This window comes from Sebastes fasciatus, chromosome 7, assembly GCF_043250625.1.
Source record: "Sebastes fasciatus isolate fSebFas1 chromosome 7, fSebFas1.pri, whole genome shotgun sequence".
Lineage (NCBI taxonomy): Eukaryota > Metazoa > Chordata > Actinopteri > Perciformes > Sebastidae > Sebastes > Sebastes fasciatus.
The window spans coordinates 32,882,798-32,902,764 of record NC_133801.1 but is presented as its reverse complement, the minus strand read 5'-3'; the positions used below and the strand labels follow the sequence as shown (position 1 = coordinate 32,902,764).

The 19,967-nt window shown below is 41.6% G+C and overlaps 1 protein-coding gene across 1 annotated transcript in view; it reads right to left on the bottom strand.

Annotated features, from left to right (window-relative positions):
• Window positions 1-1,017: 1,017 nt before the first annotated feature.
• LOC141770642 (LHFPL tetraspan subfamily member 6 protein) overlaps window positions 1,018-19,967 on the bottom strand; it is a 48,892-nt gene continuing 29,942 nt past the window's right edge. Inside the window, exons 3-4 of the mRNA XM_074640378.1 lie at window positions 7,291-7,389; window positions 1,018-1,820 (exon numbers count right to left, since the gene is read on the bottom strand). Coding sequence (XP_074496479.1) covers window positions 1,702-1,820; window positions 7,291-7,389 — 218 coding nt within the window. The 3' untranslated portion in view covers window positions 1,018-1,701. The remainder of the gene's footprint in view (window positions 1,821-7,290; window positions 7,390-19,967) is intronic.

Sequence of the window (19,967 nt, the reverse complement as noted above, 5' to 3'; positions counted from 1 at the left end):
ATCCCCTTTACTCAGCAGCTGTACTTCCCAGTTAGCACACATTTTGCGTGTTTTAAGACAATCATCCGCCTACCAGTAACAAGCCCTCAGATTGCATCGTGCACCCTGTCAGTCTGAGGTACGGGCACTGATATAAAGGAGGGAACGCTCCAGCTTAACCCCAATGTGTCAGCCTCTGCTGATGAGGCATCTGGTTGACACTCTGTAACAATCACTGGTGTTATCAATCAGCACGGCACATCAGAGAGAGAGAGAGCAGAATGCAGAGGAGCCACGCTAACATATTAAACAGAGCAAGTACTGAAGGAGAGATTTCTCAAGTGAGCATGGAGAGGAGGGGGAGGGGGAGGGCTGCTATATCATCTGGGGGATGCCGAGCATTGTGAGAAAACGGGCATGCTAATAATGAGGGCCAAACACTCGGAGAACAGCTGCATATTGTTAAATGAGCTGACTTTGTACACCGGAGCTCGGATGAACCGCTGAAGTGCTGTTTGTTAATCAAAGGAGGAAAAACGGAGAGGAACAAATGACTAAAAATAGTAAGAGAAAAGCTGCAGCTCACACCTCTGGTGACACACATGCAGCTGTGGTAATTGCTATGAAAAGGTTACCATTATTGTTATTCACAGTGTGAAGGCAGGTTCAGGGACTATGAGACACCCCTTGACATTAAGCTGATGGATGCACGGCTACTTTACGTCCCAGGGTATGATCGCACCTCAGGCTTTGTCTGGGAGACTCGGACGCTTTGAAGTCAAGTAACCCAATCAAAAGGCAAATAATCTGTCTGGAGGTCACAGGATTTACCTCATCAATAATAGGGAAAAGTAAATTCACAGCACTGCCCATCCTTATCCTCTTTATCGATTGGGGGGAGAAAAAAAAGACTCCCACATGTAGTGAACACTACGGAGATCAAGAGGTCATGGGAAAAGCTTTTTAGGAATGTGAGAGGAGGCCTGTTCAGTTTACCTCGGGGCGTATCGTGTCACTGAAATAACTTTAAATACAACATTTCAATAAACATTTATTTACAAAACGAAAATAATGACAAAGAATAATTTGAAGAGTGAATACAAAACATGTGCTAATATGATAAAATACATTATCATACACAACGTATATATCTTATGAATGTGTTAAATAAACTATGCTTTAGATTTTTGGGATCTGAAAAGGTTGAGTTGAGGAAGCAGGCAGCCAGTGTTGGATTGCTTTACATTATAGGGATTATTGCATTTCAGTTTGAGTTTAAGGCAAGGATGAGGCATGAAGAGGAGACAGAAAACACTTCACGTAACAATGAAGCAATATTACTTTTCTCTTCATCACAGGGCACACTATCACATAAACATCAATGGCTGAAGAGGAGGAGGACAAAAAAAGAAAGAGAATACTCTCTTCGTTAAAGAAATGTAACAATTTTACAAATAGGATTGGTCCATACATTTTTCATTTAAGAACAGCTTTTAAGAGAAGAACGAGCTTTCAAAGCCATGTGTGTGTGTGTTGCATTATGAAACAGTCCCTGCAGTTGTCAGATGAGTTGTGTCCCATGATGTCCAGAGCACCCCAACGACTTGGCGTCTTTGGTGCCCGATGTGCTGTGTACTGGTGCGAGCACACATAGTCAGAGTCCCCTCCCTTTCGTGGTACCGCCTGAGGTCTCCGCCTGTCCCCATCTCTCTGGCGCTCCCTTCAGTACGGGTACTGCTTCTGCTTCTTCCCCGCGAAGCAAGACAGCCAGGTGCACAGCAGCATGGCGGCTGCCGCCCCGGCCCCCGTGCAGTAATACGCCCAGCCGATCTGGCAGGAACCTGCAGCGGAGGAAAAGCAGAGGATTCAGGGTGATATCTTTTCACTGTTTATTTTATCTGTCTGTCTGCCAGCTGGATATCTCCAAAAACCCATGACTGGATTTCAATGACTTTTGGACAGATAAGCGTTTGGCCAGGGAACAACTGATTCCATTTTGGTTTAACCAGAATGTTGGAAGAGTTCTGCACTGTTTACTCAACATCACTCTACAGCCTCTTTGGGGAACACTGCTCATAAATCTCACATCACTTTTACAAAAAAATGGGAAAAAAAAGTTTAAAACTGTATACTCCATAGAGATAAATAAATGCTCTGCAGGCGGGATATAAAATTTAAAGGTGCTTAATGAGGGATTGGGCATTTCTATTGCCTCCACATGGCTCTCAACATGGCGACGGCTAGGCCGCCGGCTCGCAGCCAACGGTGTTAACAGCGCTAGCAGTGTTTACCTGAGGGGGAACCAGATGGGTGCTACGCTTCCAGCAACGATGCCATCTGTCCGGACAGAAATTACTCTATATTTTGACATAGCAAATAGCTGTTTCCTGCTATTCGCTATGTAAAAAGCAAATAGCTGTCTCATGCTATATTAATGCTCTGGATATCGTATCAAGCACCTGTTCTTGAATTTCCCTCGGGATCAATAAAGTTTCTATCTCTCTCTCTATCTCTATCTCTATCTCTATCTCTCTAAAGCAGGGGTCAGCAAACTTTACTATCAAAAGAGCCATTTTAGGCAACAAAAAAAAATAAAAAAATCTGTCTGGAGCCGCAAAACATTTGAGCATTGTGAGGAAGTTAACACAGTTTATAGTTTAAGTATATAGTATATAAGTCTAATGCAGGGAGGGCCAAAGTGTAAATATACTACGGAGTATTAGGGCCACATTGAGGGAAAAAAATCAGAGATTTACAGAATAAAGTCATAATATTATGAGAATAAAGTCATGATATTACGAGAATAAAGTCGTAATATTATGAGAATAAAGTCATTATGAGAAGAAAATTATACTATTACGAGAAAAAAAGTCAGAAGTTTACGAGAAAAAAAGAAAAAAACACGTAAAACTCACTACTTTATAATATTATGACTTTATTCTCATAATACTACGACTTTTTTCTCTTAAACTTATGACTTTATTCTCATAATACTGCGACTTTTTTCTCTTAAACTTATGACTTTATTCTCATAATACTGCGACTTTTTTCTCTTAAACTTATGACTTTATTCTCGTAATATTACGACTTTATTCTCGTGATATCATGACTTTATTCTCGTAATATTATGACTTTATTCTCGTAATATTACGACTTTATTCTCGTAATATCATGACTTTATTCTCGTAATATCATGACTTTATTCTCGTAATATTACGACTTTATTCTCGTGATATCATGACTTTATTCTCGTGATATTATGACTTTATTCTCGTAATATTACGACTTTATTCTCGTAATATCATGACTTTATTCTCGTAATATCATGACTTTATTCTCGTAATATTATGACTTTATTCTCGAAATCTCAGATTGATTTTTTCCCCTCAATGTGGCCCTAATACTCAGTCGTACCGTCATACCATACCATATACAATGATAAATAAAATTGAAAATGTAAACAAAAAAACAGTTATTCATTTCCATTTTTATAAATCCACAGGGAGCCACTGGAGAGGAGCTAAAGAGCTGCATGTGGCTCCGGAGCCGCAGGTTGCAGACCCCTGATCTAAAGGGATTAGAGACATTTTAGTTTTAGCAAGGCCTATACTCTTTTTGCTGTTTCTGATTTAGGTTATAACTTATGTTACAACTATGTTTTTCTTACTTTGTTTTATTAATATCTCTACTTTTATTGTCATGTATTCACATAGTGCTCTTCCAAAAGAGTTAACAACTTTCACTGGACAATGGTGTATGAATGAATAATGAATGATGAGCCAGTTGTGGAATATCCACCATGTTCGTGGTTTGTTTGCAGAGTTACAGAATCCATTTCATTTGGAAACTGTGCTAGGAACAATGTTTCTGGACATAACAGCCTGTTGTAGAACTATTCAGTGCTCGTGGGTGTTTCCACTATCTTCTAGTTGTATGTTTACTACGTATCAGTGAGAATGAATGGAATGGAGTCAGGATTGTGAAGGTCACAGCCTACTGATAACATAACGGATATGTCAATGGCGATTCATTTGAAATACATACCGGTAAGTTATTTGTTTGTACTGTATCATAAGAATACTACACTATACCTCTATTCTTGTCTTTGATCCAACATTGCTAGTGCTAGTGTCAAGTAAATTTTATTCAAATAGCCCAATATCACAAATCACACATTTGCCTGCTTTACAATCTGTTCAGCGTACGACACCCTCTGTCCTTTTCCACCATCGCTTCGGATAAGGAAAAACTGCCCAAAATGTTGTGAACTGCTTAACATTTTTGTTTCGAGCCACAACATTTCCCTTCCTCTTGTGAAAAAGAGTTAGCATTGTTGAAACAAATGCACTGGACATAGTTAAACTTCATTTGTAAACAGACCAGTCTGGTATGTGCCAAATGAGCTCTCACAATACAGACATTTGGAAAGCACACCAGAGGCAAAAGGCTGAAACTGAGCCAAAAGCCAAAAGCAGGCACAAATTAAAACATAAAGGGCCTCCTTAAGACGCATCCTCTATAATCCTCAAAGGAAATTATGTGCATTATTAAACAGGGATGCGACCTACATCTGAATCTAAATTTGGAAAATTGTTGTGATGACCATTAAGGCTTCTCATTATAAACATCACGTTTTGGGAGAATGTCTGATTGGATGTAGTTATGTGATTAGCAGGCGGGTGGGAGGAGGAGGAGGCGTCTCATTAACAAATCATATCAGCCGTCTTCTCACTGCAGTGGAAACCTCATTCAACAGACAAAACTGAAAATACTGATTTCTCCCAGTCTCATTTTCTGTTGCAGATTTCTCTCCGTGTCGGCATCACGCTGACTGAAAATGAGCTTCCTCTCAATTTAAAACGTGGCTGTAGTTTATCTGTTAACACGACGTGGGAATATTCCATTTGGAATAACACGTCAGGTCAAAGCAATGACATGTTTTTTTTCCTGCAATCATTCTGTAGACATAAGTGGGATAATTTCCCCAACTTTTTCATACTGAACATGCATGCAATTAACGTGTCCTGTCTGCAGCAGCGACACTCCCAAGTTGTCTTTGAATTACTAAAATACTGCCTGCTCGCTCTCATGATTAATGAATGAGTCAGAGATTCAAAGTCCTCGTTGTGGCATCACTTGTGTGAAATCTGCTGTCCTCGTGGGAGAACATCACAGCCTTGTCATGAAACTACCAAGAAAGAGGTGAAACTGAAATAACGATGCTGCAGTCGTCTTCAACTGAGCAGCACACTGATTCAAACACACTTGTTAACAATAATTTATATGTACCAAGAGGAGCCTGTTCTTTCACAGAGGAAAACCTGATATCCAACATAATTACTTGTGATGACATGGTCGGAAATTTCAGTAATTAATGAAGATATGTTTAGGAATTTAAATCAGTCAGAATTATATTGACATGGGTTCAATTTAAATGCAGCTCACGTCTATCTGCCGACATTTTGGCTGCTGTAATCTGTATTTCTTAACTTAATAATAATATAACTAACCTGATCATTACATTTGCTTTGTTGGTGATGGTTTTGAAGAATGATGATGTTTGGTTGGTCTTTCAGTGAGTTTGTTCGTCCATCTGGGAGAGTAATATCTCAATAACTACTGACCGGATTGTCAGGAAACAAATATCCATTGACTAGTGGTGCTCTGGTGTCACTGTCAGGTCAAAACTTGCCCTTGAGTAACATTGATTGATGGCAAAAAGTAATGGTTGGATTTCACACTCTACAGGAGACACTTGTGAGACTTAACCCTTTGACATCATTGTCTTTAAGAGGCTGAAGTGGGCTCAGTCTTAAAGCTAGAGGAAAGATACTGGTATCATATGACACTAAATACCATCGGTACCAACCGTGTTGAGTTAGCTTGTCAGGAAGGAGCCTAAATAACGCTACGAAGTTAGGCCAAATTTGAGCGAGGGAAAAACGGTCATGGCCATTTTCAAAAGGGGTCCCTTGACCTCTGACCTCAAGATATGTGAATGAAAATGGAGTCTATGGGTACCCACGAGTCTCCCCTTTACAGACATGCCCACTTAATGATAATCACATGCAGTTTTAGGAGGATGTATGGCTTTCTATTGACAAAAAGGGGGATTCTGTGCAGTTTCCAGAACAGAAGTGCTCGCCATCCAGTTGCCGAAAAATGCAATTGTTGCAGAAATCTCCAAATGTCTTAAGTTTTTGATACCAAATCACAGCATGGCTTTTTCTATGGTGGTCCTCAAGGTCTTGGTGACTTAATGTGGTATTTTGGAGGGATTATTGATTATTTTTTTTATCGATTCTCGAGTGGTTAAGTGCTTAAATTTAGCCCCAAATCTGTGCAACGAATGGTATCAACCCAGAGATTCCTCCAAGTATGAGACATAAGTGAGCATGGGAATGGCATCATATACTTCTATAATAATGCATTATAATCTCAAATTAATCTTCAGGTTCCCAGCTTTCAGATGATGCACACTGTGTACCGTTGACCTGCTATCCCCCCCTAAAGACAAAAACAGGTCCATGTGGGTCTCTAAGGGTTAACTAGCTGCCTTGTAACAAGCTGCACCTTTTGGCTCAGCAGTTATAGATATGATAGTAATCCGGTTCAATGAACACACAGAAGCTCTGCGTATCGTAATGTGTGAGGAAGAAAGTAGAAAAAAAATGAGAGTGGCAGAAACTCCAGCATGGTGGACACTGATGTAAATTGAAAGCGAGAGCAAATCTAAGTGTACATGATTACATAAGTTATGGGCTCAACAGCTTCATCAAAAATGAACCTTTGACATTTAATTAAAATATTACAATCACACCAAAATGAATTTCTCCGTGTACATTAAGTAGAAGATCAAAACGCTGTTTGATTAGCATCAAATAAAAAGAGCAGCTGCAGAATGAATGGCCCCTCCACCTGCCCAGTGTCTCATACAGTAGCATACTGTTGTCTATGAGATAGTCCAGAGAATGCCAGCTGAATACAGAGCTGGCTCCTGCTTATTCTCGGCACATATTTATAGCTAGAAAACATTTCAACTGGAGGCTCTGTTGACTTTTTATCGTACATTTTAAATACCAAGGGATCGTGTATCCTCAGTATATGACAGTACCACAGAGTTGTATCTGCTCGGTTTCTAAAAACGGCAAAATGTCAAGGGCCAGATAGAAAAGTCGGTTCTCAGTTTCCAACTTTTTCATACATTTATCTGCTATGGGACAGACAAATGTACACAGTCATGGTTGAAGCATCAGTGTGTGTTCAGGCGCTGTGTGTAGGCTGCATGTGTGTGTGCGTATTGGATCTTACCTAGTTGAAACTGGTCTGAGCTGTTGTTGCAGGTCTGTTGTACTTCCTCACTGTCCCATCCCAATGGATAGAGCGCACAGCCAGATCCTATGAGCAGACCTGAGAACAAGAGAAAAAAGAGAGTCTGTCAGTGATGAAGGAATCACAGTAAAACCTGACTGATCACTGGGGGTTCAAAAAAACATCACAAAACATGACTAGAGGCTGACAAGACACCGTTTGTGAGGTGAAAACTGACTAACTCTCACCATCAAGGTGTTCGCTCACTCAGCTCCTTGAGGAAGGTCTGCTTTGTTTATAGCGAGACCTCGCCTACGAGGGTTTTCATAATTTAAGGCTATTTTCATTAATGAGGAAGAAAAATGCAAAGCAGTGTGTTGTTCTTTAATTAAAACTCTGGTTTTGTGCGGATTCTCTCTCATTCTATGGTTTAATGTTTTAATTAAAATGATAAAAACAACAAAACAATGAGCTGCTGCTCCCCAATAGAGTGATGCATGTGACCTCACCTCTCTGATTTTTGTTTTTTTCCCCATCTTATCACCTGTTTCCAGCAGATACTGATGGGGGGGAGGCAGCTCTGACCTGTTCCAACAGTTTTACCTAACAAGCCTCAAATCCCTTTGTAAAATGACACGGATTGTGATTTTAACACTTCATCACGTTTTTTTTACAGCGACAAAACAAAGCACTCCTCTGCCAGCAGCTCATAAAACCGCTGCAAATGAACAACGAACATTATGCAAATAGCTTGGCAATTTCTCACAGAGGCAACAGCGAAAAAAAAGCCAAGCATTTTTTTTGGGTACGCAATAATTACTGTAAAACTCCGGAAAATCCTTGAGGGACTGCTTTATGTCAGTGATTAAAGAGACTTATGACTGCGCTTAAAGCTGCACGCAGAGACAAGAGTAAAATCAAGTCAAGGCCATTTACATTAAGGATTAATATCCTCAATATTATCCTACAGCCAGGTCTTGACAAGTTATTCCCTGGATGCCAAGGCCTGTCTCTTGAAATTACCCTGTAGGTGGCTCTGCCATCACATTAGCCTAATCCCCTCCGATGTGTCTACCCTGCTATCAGTTTTGGGATGTGAGGATGGCAGCGGAGGAAGAGAAGGCAAGAAAGCTCTGCCTTCCAACCTGATTACCCCTGCCATCCAGGACTGCCTTATTACATCTAGGCCCAGATAACAAGCAGGAATTAATCCACATGCTAATGCAGATGGGCTATAGGCAAACCGGCTAACATCAGCGGTGGAGCAGGAAAAGTGAAAAAGACATCTGTGTTTCTCCCAGTAGCGGCCAAAAGGACGGCGAATGTCATCGGCCCGCTTCTGGGAGAAAATACGCCGGCTGATTATGGCACCTGTGGTAGAAAATCAATTCAGCGAAACTCTGGCATGTTGATGAGAATGAAGGGATATAAAAAGGCTCGGACCAAGTCTGTGTCATTACAGCTCAGGATCAGAGGGGATCCAGGGATTGTAGTACGTAACAACTCGGCCGTTTCTTCTTCAGCCCCTTAAGAAAACTTCAGACGAGTTTCCGCTTTGGACCCAAAATTACTACCTTCAGCTGAGAAGTACAGCAAAAGTAACACATGCCGGGCCATTTGAAGTAAATCCCTGTACAAGCAGCCACGGTGGACCTCTGATGAACATGAAAACCCACTATTCTACAAGGTACAAAAATGCATTCAGGGGCAAGTGAGCACGCGGTTATATAATGTTATCGAACGTGTTTTGATTCACATTTGTAACAGTAAAGACTGTAAAGCATGCAAGCATGATAATGTATTCACGATTAATATTTAACAAAATCTAAAATTCTCTTTCAAGTGTTATGCGGAGAGATACAGCAGCATGCAATCAAATTGAATTTCCTTGCAGCACAAGGGAGGTGGGAAAGAAATAACACAGCCGGGGCAGAATGTGGCTTTTGTTTCCCAAATATATTATCATTCTGTCCTGCAAACTGTAATATTTCCATTTGAAAAATCAAGATTCATGGGGATTCTCAGTCATTCTTTGATTAACGCATTTGTTATAATGATGAAAACCATAAAGAGGCGCTGCTCTGCAGCAGGCACCTCAGAGAGAAGAATGGGGAAAGAAAGACTTCAGTGCATAGTTTCCACATCAGGTCAGATGATGAGGATGACATGGAAAGCTGGAAATCTAAGTCTACAGGCAGGAGGGAAATTATTACCACAACAAAGAGAACAGCTCAGTTCCTTTGTGTAACCACAACAAAATCAAAGGTTTGTGGGTGAAGCGCCAGTGTTTTCTGTTGTTTTTTGGGATAAACTCAGTGAGCCTGCAACACTGCAGTGGGTGAAATCAATGTGAGCACTCACATGTTACCATGACACTATGGAGACAGATACTGCAAAACACAAAACCACTGTGGGAGAAGATCAAACACATCACCAAGGTGTAATTCAATTCCGTATCATATGTGATCCCACATTTCTCTTTTGGCTTTTATTTATTTGATTAATTTATATTTTGCCCGCTATAGTTAATTCCATCAAATCCCATCCTCCACACTCACTATGTGGGTTATTGAGAAGCAGAGGTGGGGAGGCTGCTGACTGGGATGTGGGAGACAGATTACCAAGAATGGAAAATGTTCTTTCACATAACGTTTATGAGGCAAGCTGCTCGAGAGAGAGAAGTGTGGACTTGTGAGAGGCAGCAACCTCAGGCTTTGATTCTCCATGCGTGCTGCTGGAGGCTGATACTTCCTGTCCTTCTTATTTCCTAAGCCGACACAGATGCACCCCCGATCTGCACAAACACACAGTTGGGGTTTTGCGTCATTTAGCATGTGGTTGTCAGCTACAGCAGTGCTTCTCAACCTTTGTGGCTTGTGACCTCTTAAAACTGAGGCAACGCCTTCTCCTGACCTCATCCTGTAACATGTGTTTTTTCCCCCAACATTTCTTGACCTGAATCTGGTGTCCTGGCCCCCGGCTTGATAACCACGGAGCTAGTGGACATGCTACAATCCAAGCTAAAACTCAACCTCATGCTAGACTTCATAAGATAAGATCAAACTTAATGATAACCTCGGGGAAAATCGGTTCGCTGTAGCACAAAACAGAGACAGAAGAAACGTGAGTCAAATAAGAAAACTTCACCCAAAATTAAAAACAGCCATATTGGCTTCAACAAAATGTCTTTTGTGAATTTCATTGCGTCCCTCTCTTCTCTTTCAGACAACATGATCAACTTTCAACAAGCGGCTCGTTTTTCCCGAGAGCAGATGGCTGTCTCATGATGAAATCATTGCAGAACTCCACTAAGCTGCCATGAGGGTTGTAGTGGAAGTCACTACAAGGATGTTACTGCAGCTAGTACACAGCAACTACACGACAACCACAACAGACGAGATCATAAATGTGAGAAATCTGCCATCCCCTGCATCCACAGACCTACAGATGTTACGACTATAGTTTCCCTTTGGTCAAACATTAAAGATGCCCTGAGCTTTCTGGGAGATCGGGAGAGGTTCAAGTGGCGCTCTATCGACACACGCCTGGGAGGTGTGTTTGTTTACTCTGCTGCTTTTTGCCAACAACCACTGTTTGTAAAACCGTAGGCTGTTTTGGGAGTCTTATTTCGGTTGCTATGGCAGCCATCTGACGCTGATGGTCTTCTCTGGCGGAGGAGGTGAGGGGGAAGAGGAAAGGGTCAGAGAGAGAGCGCCCGGCGCAGAATCTAAGAGGCCAGACAACTTATTCACGGATTGAGTTTCAATTGATCTCCATGAGGCCGTTATCACAATGACTATCTCGGCCTAATGGCTTCTCTGAAAGGCTCTTCTATGAACTGGGAAATAGTTCAGATAAATGGACTAAATACAATCAGTCCCACAAATCAGTGTTCAATCCATGAAATCTGCTCTAATACAGTGAACTTTCATATCGTTGCCTCAGATTTCATCATCGTAGCTGAGCTCACTTCTGAAATCGCTTTAAAAAGCACACAGAGAAGTGCTTTGTTCCATCAGAGCCGCTCTATTGTTCCCCATCCTTTTTCTGTCGACGCTTTTTACCTGAATGAAAAACTGCCCCCTTTTCATATCCCCCACATTCTCTGATTTAGGGAGTGCTGATGCCTTTTGTCAAGCTTTCCTGCTCTCTGTCAAGAAGCAAGGAATTTCTTTACCCTCCTCCATGGCCCGAGACAATACCATTCAAGGTTATCATTCAAAAGGCCAAAGAGGACGGGGGAGAAAAGGCTGCCGCTAAGCTGGAGAGAATTTTGGTGGCCAGGGAATTGGGGATGTGCCTGAATGGGCTGGCTTAATGTAAGACATTCCCTTTTGGGCTTGGAGGATCGTCCGAAAGAGGGGAGGAAATGTAAGAGCAACCACACCTGGGAAGTGTGCACTGCCAAAATAGTATGCACCTTTACATGTCCTTTGGTCTTTAAAATAATAACTCCAGTTATTTTCAGTGCTGTTCATCTATCCAGGCAGAAACGTGTTAATACATGAAGAGAAGACAGAATAAGGCCGTCCGGTATAGGATTAATGAAATGCCTCAATACGTTTAGCAAACCAGTTGGAAAAAGGGCAGCTATCTCACGACAACAGCACAAGGAAGAGGTTGAACACTGAATGGGTAGTTTAAATTATAATCCTTCATTTTAATTTTCGTGGAATCAAACCCATTTTTCAGCAGTAGCCGTTCGACATATTTACATTCAGTAATTATCTCTCTATACAGTCATTTTCATTGGTGGAGTCCGCCATTCCCCACGCTGGATACAAATTGCCTTTGACGAATTCAGTAATGCAGCAGGTAATCCAGGCGGCGTTACTGTTTTTAATTCCGTCTCATTGATATCAGCCTTATTGCTTAATGCTCACTCACCTATACAGCCACAGCTGGATTAAGTAAATGCTAATGAACACAAGGGGACTTTTGTTGAGAAGCAGCTACAGGAAACACAAAGATTTTATCACTGACATTGATGCTGACAATGATCGTTCATAAAAAAAACAAAAAAAACAAGACAACGGCCATTTTCAGCCAACAATCAGCTTTAAATATCACAAAGAAGGGAGTAATGGAAGAAGAGGGAGCAGCCACAGTGAGCTGTTAGATTAAAGACCCTGACACACCAAGCCGACATCAAAGAACTAGCGGCGATGAAGGCCGACTGTTGCGTCGCCTCACGTCTCCTTTGTCTTGGCCCGACAAGTTGCATTTGAACACACAGCAAAGACTACAGCCGACGGACAGTTAGCTCGTACGTTCTGCGCCTGCGTGAGACGAAATAACTCTCCACACCAGCAGGTCGCGGTAGTCTGTATCATCATTCAAAAAGGGAAACCTGAAGAGCGAGGACGGCGGATATACACGCCGTTATTATGATACGTACATGAAACAAAGCTTCGTTCCAGATGGCCATTTCGTTGTGAAAATATCTGTGTATTGGAATGATCAGATGAGATCAAGATGAAAAATGAGAAGAGTCTTCTGTGTTTTTCCTCTTGACTTTACTCGTTGGCTTGTTTTCCGCCGCCAATTCAACATGCTGAATCGGCCGAAAAACCTCCGACACATTCAGACTAGAGCCGACGTGGGACACACCGAAAAAAACTAGGTCGACAGACGCTCACCGACAGCCCCAAACTGTCCGACCGTCGGTTTGGTGTGTCAGAACCTTAAGAGCTGCAGCTGACGGGCTACAACTTTTCAGCAAGGTAACCAACTTCACTGCTGTAGGCTAATTGCAATTATTTCACACTGACTTCTATTGTGCTATGCTGTAAACAAGTGTACCAGGTGCTCTTCTGTGGTATTTCTGGCAGAGTAGCTGCTCTCAAGGAGTGTTTGCTGTAGTATTAAATCACACATGATGATACCGTGGTTACCAAGGGTGTCACCAAATCAACCAGGACTGAAATCTTAAGGATTGCAAATTCAAAATAAAGAAATTTTGTGCAGTATTGCCTTTAAGATAGCTGGTAAATGTACACCGATCAACCATAACATTAGGTCAGCATGGGCACCCTGACCAGTCTGCGGCTACGCAGCTCCATACGCAACAAACTGAGATGCACTGTGTGTTCTGACACCTTTCTATTGGAGCCAGCATTAACTTTTTCAGCAGTTTGAGCTCCAGTAGCTCTTCTATTGGATCGGACAACACGGGCCAGCCTTCGCTCCCTTGGGTCTGACTCTGTCGCCGGTTCACCGGTTTTCCTTCCTTGGACCTCTGTTGGTAAGTCCTGACCACTGCAGACCGGGAACATCCCACAAGAGCTGCAGTTCTGGAGATGCTCTGACCCAGTCGTCTAGCCAGCACTATTTGGTCCTTGTTGTCAAAGTCGCTCACATCCTTACGCTTGCCCATTTTTTCTGCTTCCAACACAAAGTTCAAAGTTCAAAATGTCCACTTGCTGTCCAATATATCCCCCCTCCACTGCCAGGTGCCATGGTAACGAGATAATCAATGTTATTCACTTCACCTCTCAGTGGTCTTAATGTATGCACAATTGTCACACATTACATGGTTCCTTGCATGTAATTAATCAATAAATAGATCATTTGGTGTAATTAATATGATATTGTAAACATGTTTATGTTATTCTGAGCTTTGATCAGAGAAAGCGACAGGTTCTGAGTCCCACAGTGCCACTTGAGCCGAAAGCGCCCATGTGACTGATCTGTCAACAGTACCATCCCTGCATGTCGAGGCATGTTTTTTTTTTCCTTCACTTGAAACACAAGGCACACATCAGCATGTGGAGCTCGCATTCCTGCTTTTCATTCAAGTTGGATCAACGCAGTCGTTTTCAGAAGGGCTTACTCCTGTGTGAGCGTTTTTGCCGGCGAAGCTGGTGTTTTTATGTGAGCGAGGCGGGGATCTGGAGATTCAGTTGAAACGTTAGATTCTGGAGCTGTGAGAGAAGGAGGATGAGGGGGATGCAGAGAAGGCAGGGATTTACAGAGAGTATGTGAAGAGTGTGCGTGTGTGTGTAAAAGCGATGAATATAAATATGTGCTGCTGCCAGTGGCTGGCATTCAAGCATCTACTTGTTTTTTATTAATATTACTTTGCTAAACTGTTCCCAAAGATTACACCTCAATCATCCAGTTGGACAAAAGGTGTGTTCATGGTGAAGATGTTTTAACTGGTTGAACGATATTTCCTACCAACTGTAATACATATTTCCTACTGTGTGATGGGTGACTGACTACACATACAATCTTCCAGTCTGCAGTCTTCTGCTGAGACTGTTTTATACTTCTCCATGTTTTTGTGGCTTTACAACCTGAATATCAAACACAGGAGAGTGTATTCCTGACCGGCCACAGTAAAGAACAAAGCTCTGTGACAAACAAGGCTCTGACTATTCATTCATTCAGAGTGTGACCATCCTCTCCATGACCAATCTCTCCCTCTTCCTTCTGGTATCTGCTACCGCCGGCCCAAGTAAAGGTCAAACCGCTACAAACAGTCCTTTATCCCAGCAGCCATCAAAGGGCTTAACAAGACTCATTGTTAGGGCGTGTTCATGTGAGGTCTACATGGTCATATTTTCATGTCACCCAGCAGACAGGCCATTATTTTTATGTGTCTTTCACTTGCCGTTTTGTTATGTGTTGCTTCTTGTTTCATCTGCTGTGTATCAGTTTCCCTCTGGGACTAAGTGATAATAAACGGCCATCAGCACACTAGCAGTTTGGGTTGTAAGAAAATAATGATACACTTGGGTATCATATCATGTTTTGTGATACCGTATCGATTCTCAGAAACACTGTTTGAATGAATAGTTTACATGCAAAGATTTGTGGCAGACAGCGGCTCATATTGCACAAAGGGTAGTGATATGATGTGACATGGACCGTGATAAATGCAAATGCAGATCCCACTGTTCTGATTGCATAAAAAAAATTAAGTTTTTTACTCAGATTTTATGCATATGGTGGTGTGTTCTTTATACTATGACAGTTGTCCGAAAATTAGATTTTAAAAAAATCGCAATATATCACAATATATTGAATCGTAACCCCTGTATCATGATGTGTATCGTATCGCCAGATTCTTGCCAATACACAGCCATACTAGGAGTAGTGTTGTGGTCCATCCACTTCACATTTTTGTGATCTCAGTCATGTCTTGGTTTTGCATGTAATTTGACTTGGTCTCAGATTAAGATGCCTTGATCTTACAGTAGTTTTTCTAAATCAGGTTTAGGGTTAAATTCAAGAATTTGAAACACCCCCAAGATATTTTACCTATCTTAAAATGTAAATCACTTCTGCAAAGCATCTTTCTTACTACACGTATCTGGTAGCCTAGTTACCTCTTTCACTACAGGAACAGTAGTGCATGTTTTTGGAGAGAGCTTCCTAGTGGAGGTCGACCGATGGTGGATTTTTAAAGGCCGATATAATGACGATAGTTTGAAGCAGATAGCTGATTAGCAGCGTAGTCGGGTAGTTTTGCATTCGCAGTTTTTAATAAATCATCTATAATCATCATAATCTATAAGAGAATATCCTGAAGTATTCCCGTGATAAGGAGGATCCTTAAGTGTGCGATTTATTTCATTTCATGGATGGATGGTTACGTGGCTGGATTATTTAGAAGAGAGAACGCCAAATTGGTACAGTAAGCAAGTTAAAGTAACAATGAATGATTTATTTTCCTCCCTGTTTGCCTGTCTTGTATCTGGGACAAAGAGCTGATAGTGTTGCGTTATATATTCAAGATATTACTTTTTTTCACCCCCTCTTCCTTGACTTTGTGTATATGGAGCCTCCATATAAAACAGTGATGTACGTCCCCACGTGACTAATGGCGGCTGCGCACCCGGTCGGAGCTCAGTTCCGCCGATAACAATAACTTGTAAAACGTACTATTGGTGATGATTAGTTGGCCAATCAGTCTACCTCTACTTCCTAGAACTAACTAGCTGAGGTGATGCTAAATCCAGGTGCGTTCAGAATGTTATTGGTCAAGCAAATGTGAATGCAAAAAAGGTGTACCAAAGGGTTGGGGTGTTCAACACAGCAAAACAGTACAGGAGAAAGGTTAAGTGTGCATCTGTGCAAACTGAGAAAAAATTACCTGATGCAACGCATTGGATGCTGTTTTGGGCCACCATCCCAAAACACAATGGAAATGCAAAGAAGAACCTAGCGTCAAAGCATAACAAGTACTTAAAAGTTCAGGTTGTGGAAAAGTTATGGCAAACTGTCAAAAGTGATGTGTTAAATGTTACTTTGATTATATATTATTCATAAAGAACAGGCCCAAAATAAGCCCAAAGTGATGTACAGTATGTGCTGGTTTGTTGGCTTGTGCCACTCTACCGTAACACTGTCTCATTTCATTCCATGTCCACCCATCAGTCACCATCACCGGCTCCGGGGCGGAAAGAGCAGCTTGTGTTATATTGATCTCTTTCAGTGCTTTGGCAACAGGCATTCTGTCAGGAGCTGGTCTTATCTAATCACACCGTTCATTTGTCACATAGTTTCCTGGCTACAACCGGTAATTAATAAACACACCAATTACCAGAGCAAAATGAACTTCTGGTTCATTAAGCAGTGGGCTGGCATTAGGGCTGCAGCTCGGGAGCACAACACAGTGCATAAAGCTGAAACTAAATGCGTAGCAAATAACTTTCAGAGGACGACGTCTTCTGGATGTGTGGGGAGAATGAGCTTCTCACACGAGGGCGCAGATATTTTCTGTATGTCTCACTCTTTCCAGCTACAAACCCACGCCTCTCTGCGACCTCAACCATGTCTCCTCTGATCTTGCAAATTGGACATTCTTCCCCCTCCTCTCAGTTAAGAGGGGAAGTCAAATAAGAGGCAGGCAAAAAAAAAAAAAAGAAACAAGGGAAAGAATTCAGCAGCAACTGAGAGAAATTCCTCCTCTAGCTTTTCCAAAATGTTGCACAATTTGACCTTTCTCTTGTAAATTGAGTCACTCCTGTGCTAAACTAGTGTTGGCATGCATAAAGAACAGTAGAGTGTTGGTAGGCTGTCCGAGAAAACCTGACATGTCGAGATCACCTGACTGCTACCATGCTGCACTGGTCTTAATTTGCTGCAAGTCAAAGGGAAGATTAGCTTTTGCAATATCTTGCAATATTTTAATGACTTATTATCATTGTGAGGCTGGGTGGCAGGGTGGTGGCAATAAGCTACTTTACTTGCACATGACAAAGATAGAGTCAAAGCCAACTTACAGTAGATTCTGGCCAACAGTTTTTTAAGCCTCATTTAATGGAAATTTCAGTAATTTAAAAAAATCAAAGTAAGTAGGGAAAACATGCGAAAAAGGAAATAGGAGCATATGTTATACAAATCAGCATGCTAGTCTGGGATTTCAATTTAAAAAGTGATGGCTGCTCAATCCAACGGAGAGGCGAGTCGAGTGAAGAAACTGTATGAGGAGAACAAAACCAAAGGGTATGGAAATCCTCCTCAGGGGGTAGGATCCACTTTATATGGTCCTACAAGTGTAGCTCTTCTAACTGGGTCACGTCTGATGTGTCGAGCAGCACCCTCCTCCTCCTCCCGCTGACAGAAAAGCGTGACGGTAGGCCACGCGTCCAAAAGTCAGCATGTACCTACAGCAATGCACCCCTGCCTTAATTAGCCTTTACAATGAGCAGTAAACATGCTAACGCAAGGCCTTCTGGGACGAGAGGAGATATCAAAGGTACCGCAATCTACATTCTAATATTCATCTTAATAGCATCCAAATATGCAATGAATGTTTCAGTATCTTCCACACAGACACTGGCAGACATCAAAATGCCTCTCTGACAGTACTGGGGCTCATCATGTGAGCGGCTCCATACTGCAAACACAAAGAGCCTCCTTTCAAAAGACAATGCAACGCTTCAGGGATCGAGGAAAAACTGACTCCCACTGCCAAGTGTACAAAGTACTCCATAGCATGTGTTTAAAGTGCCGGCCCAATGCATTCACGCCGTCTTCTGGGACACACACCAGGCGAGCTTATTACCCTTGGGGATTGAGTTTAAGCAGCCTTCCCAAACTCCCCAGAATCAATCATTCCCTATAACTAACAGGTCACTCTTGTTTTGCTCCCAGCATTTCGTTGTGTGGGCGTGATGTGAAAACCATTCAGTAAGAGTGGAAATCTCAGTAGGCTAAGAGGCTTCATTCTAAAGCCCTGGAAAGGTTGTAAAAACACCAGAATATAACGTGATACGCACTTATATACGGAAAAAAAACACAAAACTGATGATTTTACCAATTTTAGAAGTAAATAACTTTCTCCATTGAGAAAATACTATTTCATTCTAGTTTCATGATTGAACTGTCATTTTGGGAAATGTGCTTTTTTTTTGCTTTCATGCTGAGAGTTAGATGAGAAAATCAATACCAGTCTCATGTCTGTACTGTAAATATGAAGTTAGCACCAGCAGCCAGTTAGCTTAGTGTAGCACAAAGACTGGAAAACAGGATTAAACAGGTAGCCTGGCTCGGTCCAAAGGTAACAAAACCTACCTTCCAACACCTCTGAAACTCACAAATTAACATGTTATACCTTGTTTGTTTAAAGGTCCAGTGTGTAGCATTTAGGGGGATATATTGGCAGAAATGGAATATAATATTAAGTAGTATGTTTTCTTTAGTGTTTAATCACATGAAAATAAGAATCGTTAGAATGAGCCGTTTATATCTCCATATGGAGCGGGCCCAGTAGCCCAGATGGGATAAACCAAACACTGGCTCTATATAGGGCCATTCACGTTTTCACATTTAAGTCGGCCACCGTAGTTCTCCAACAGCTTTGGCACATGTAAAGTTTCAGTTGGTTGCAATCTGCAACCTCAACGCTAGATGCCACCTCATCATACACACTGCACCTTTAATCCATACAAAAACCAAAGTGTAACGACTCATGGATTTTGTTACCTCTGGACACAGTCAGGCTACCTGTGTCCAGTCTTTATTCTAAGCTAAGCTAACTGGATGTCTGTACGGTAGCATTTAGACCTGACGGTGTAAATCTTTTCATCCAACTCTCTGCAAGAAAGAGAATAAGAGTATTTCCTAAAATGTCAAACTATTCTTTTAAGTGGAAATTCTCTGACACTTCTGAGTTCATTAACTGCAACGTTGACGCTTCTAAAAATGTCAAAGCCGATGGAAAGTTACCTTTTTAAAGTGTTTCTTACTTTTGTATAGATAGATAATGATTATTTGGTGGAGCTCAAGAAGACAAGTGGCGCCTCTTTCATCACAAGCTTTTATTGTGACATTTGAGAGCCTGTGAGGAAGAGGGGAATGGTCCAAATGAGAACACATTATGTGACATGTCAAGTAATCTGTGAGCAATACAATGGAGAGGCAGAGATCAGGTTGCGCGGGGCTGTGTGTGCTCTTGACATTTTGTATGATATTGGATTGGTATTGTGATCCTACATAATCATATAATATCTGGTTTATCCTGTCCGCTCAAGGATGAAAAGCTATTTCTGCCCCGTCGATTCAACAGATTGAAAATAAACAAGAAAAGGCTACCAATTCCATTTCATATGAAGATTTACCATTATCTTGCCATGCCGTCTCTGACAGGGTAGTGAACAGTACTGAGGTAAATTGAAGCTGGATGCTGTTATGTTGAGATAAATGTTAGTGATGGGGAAGCCTTG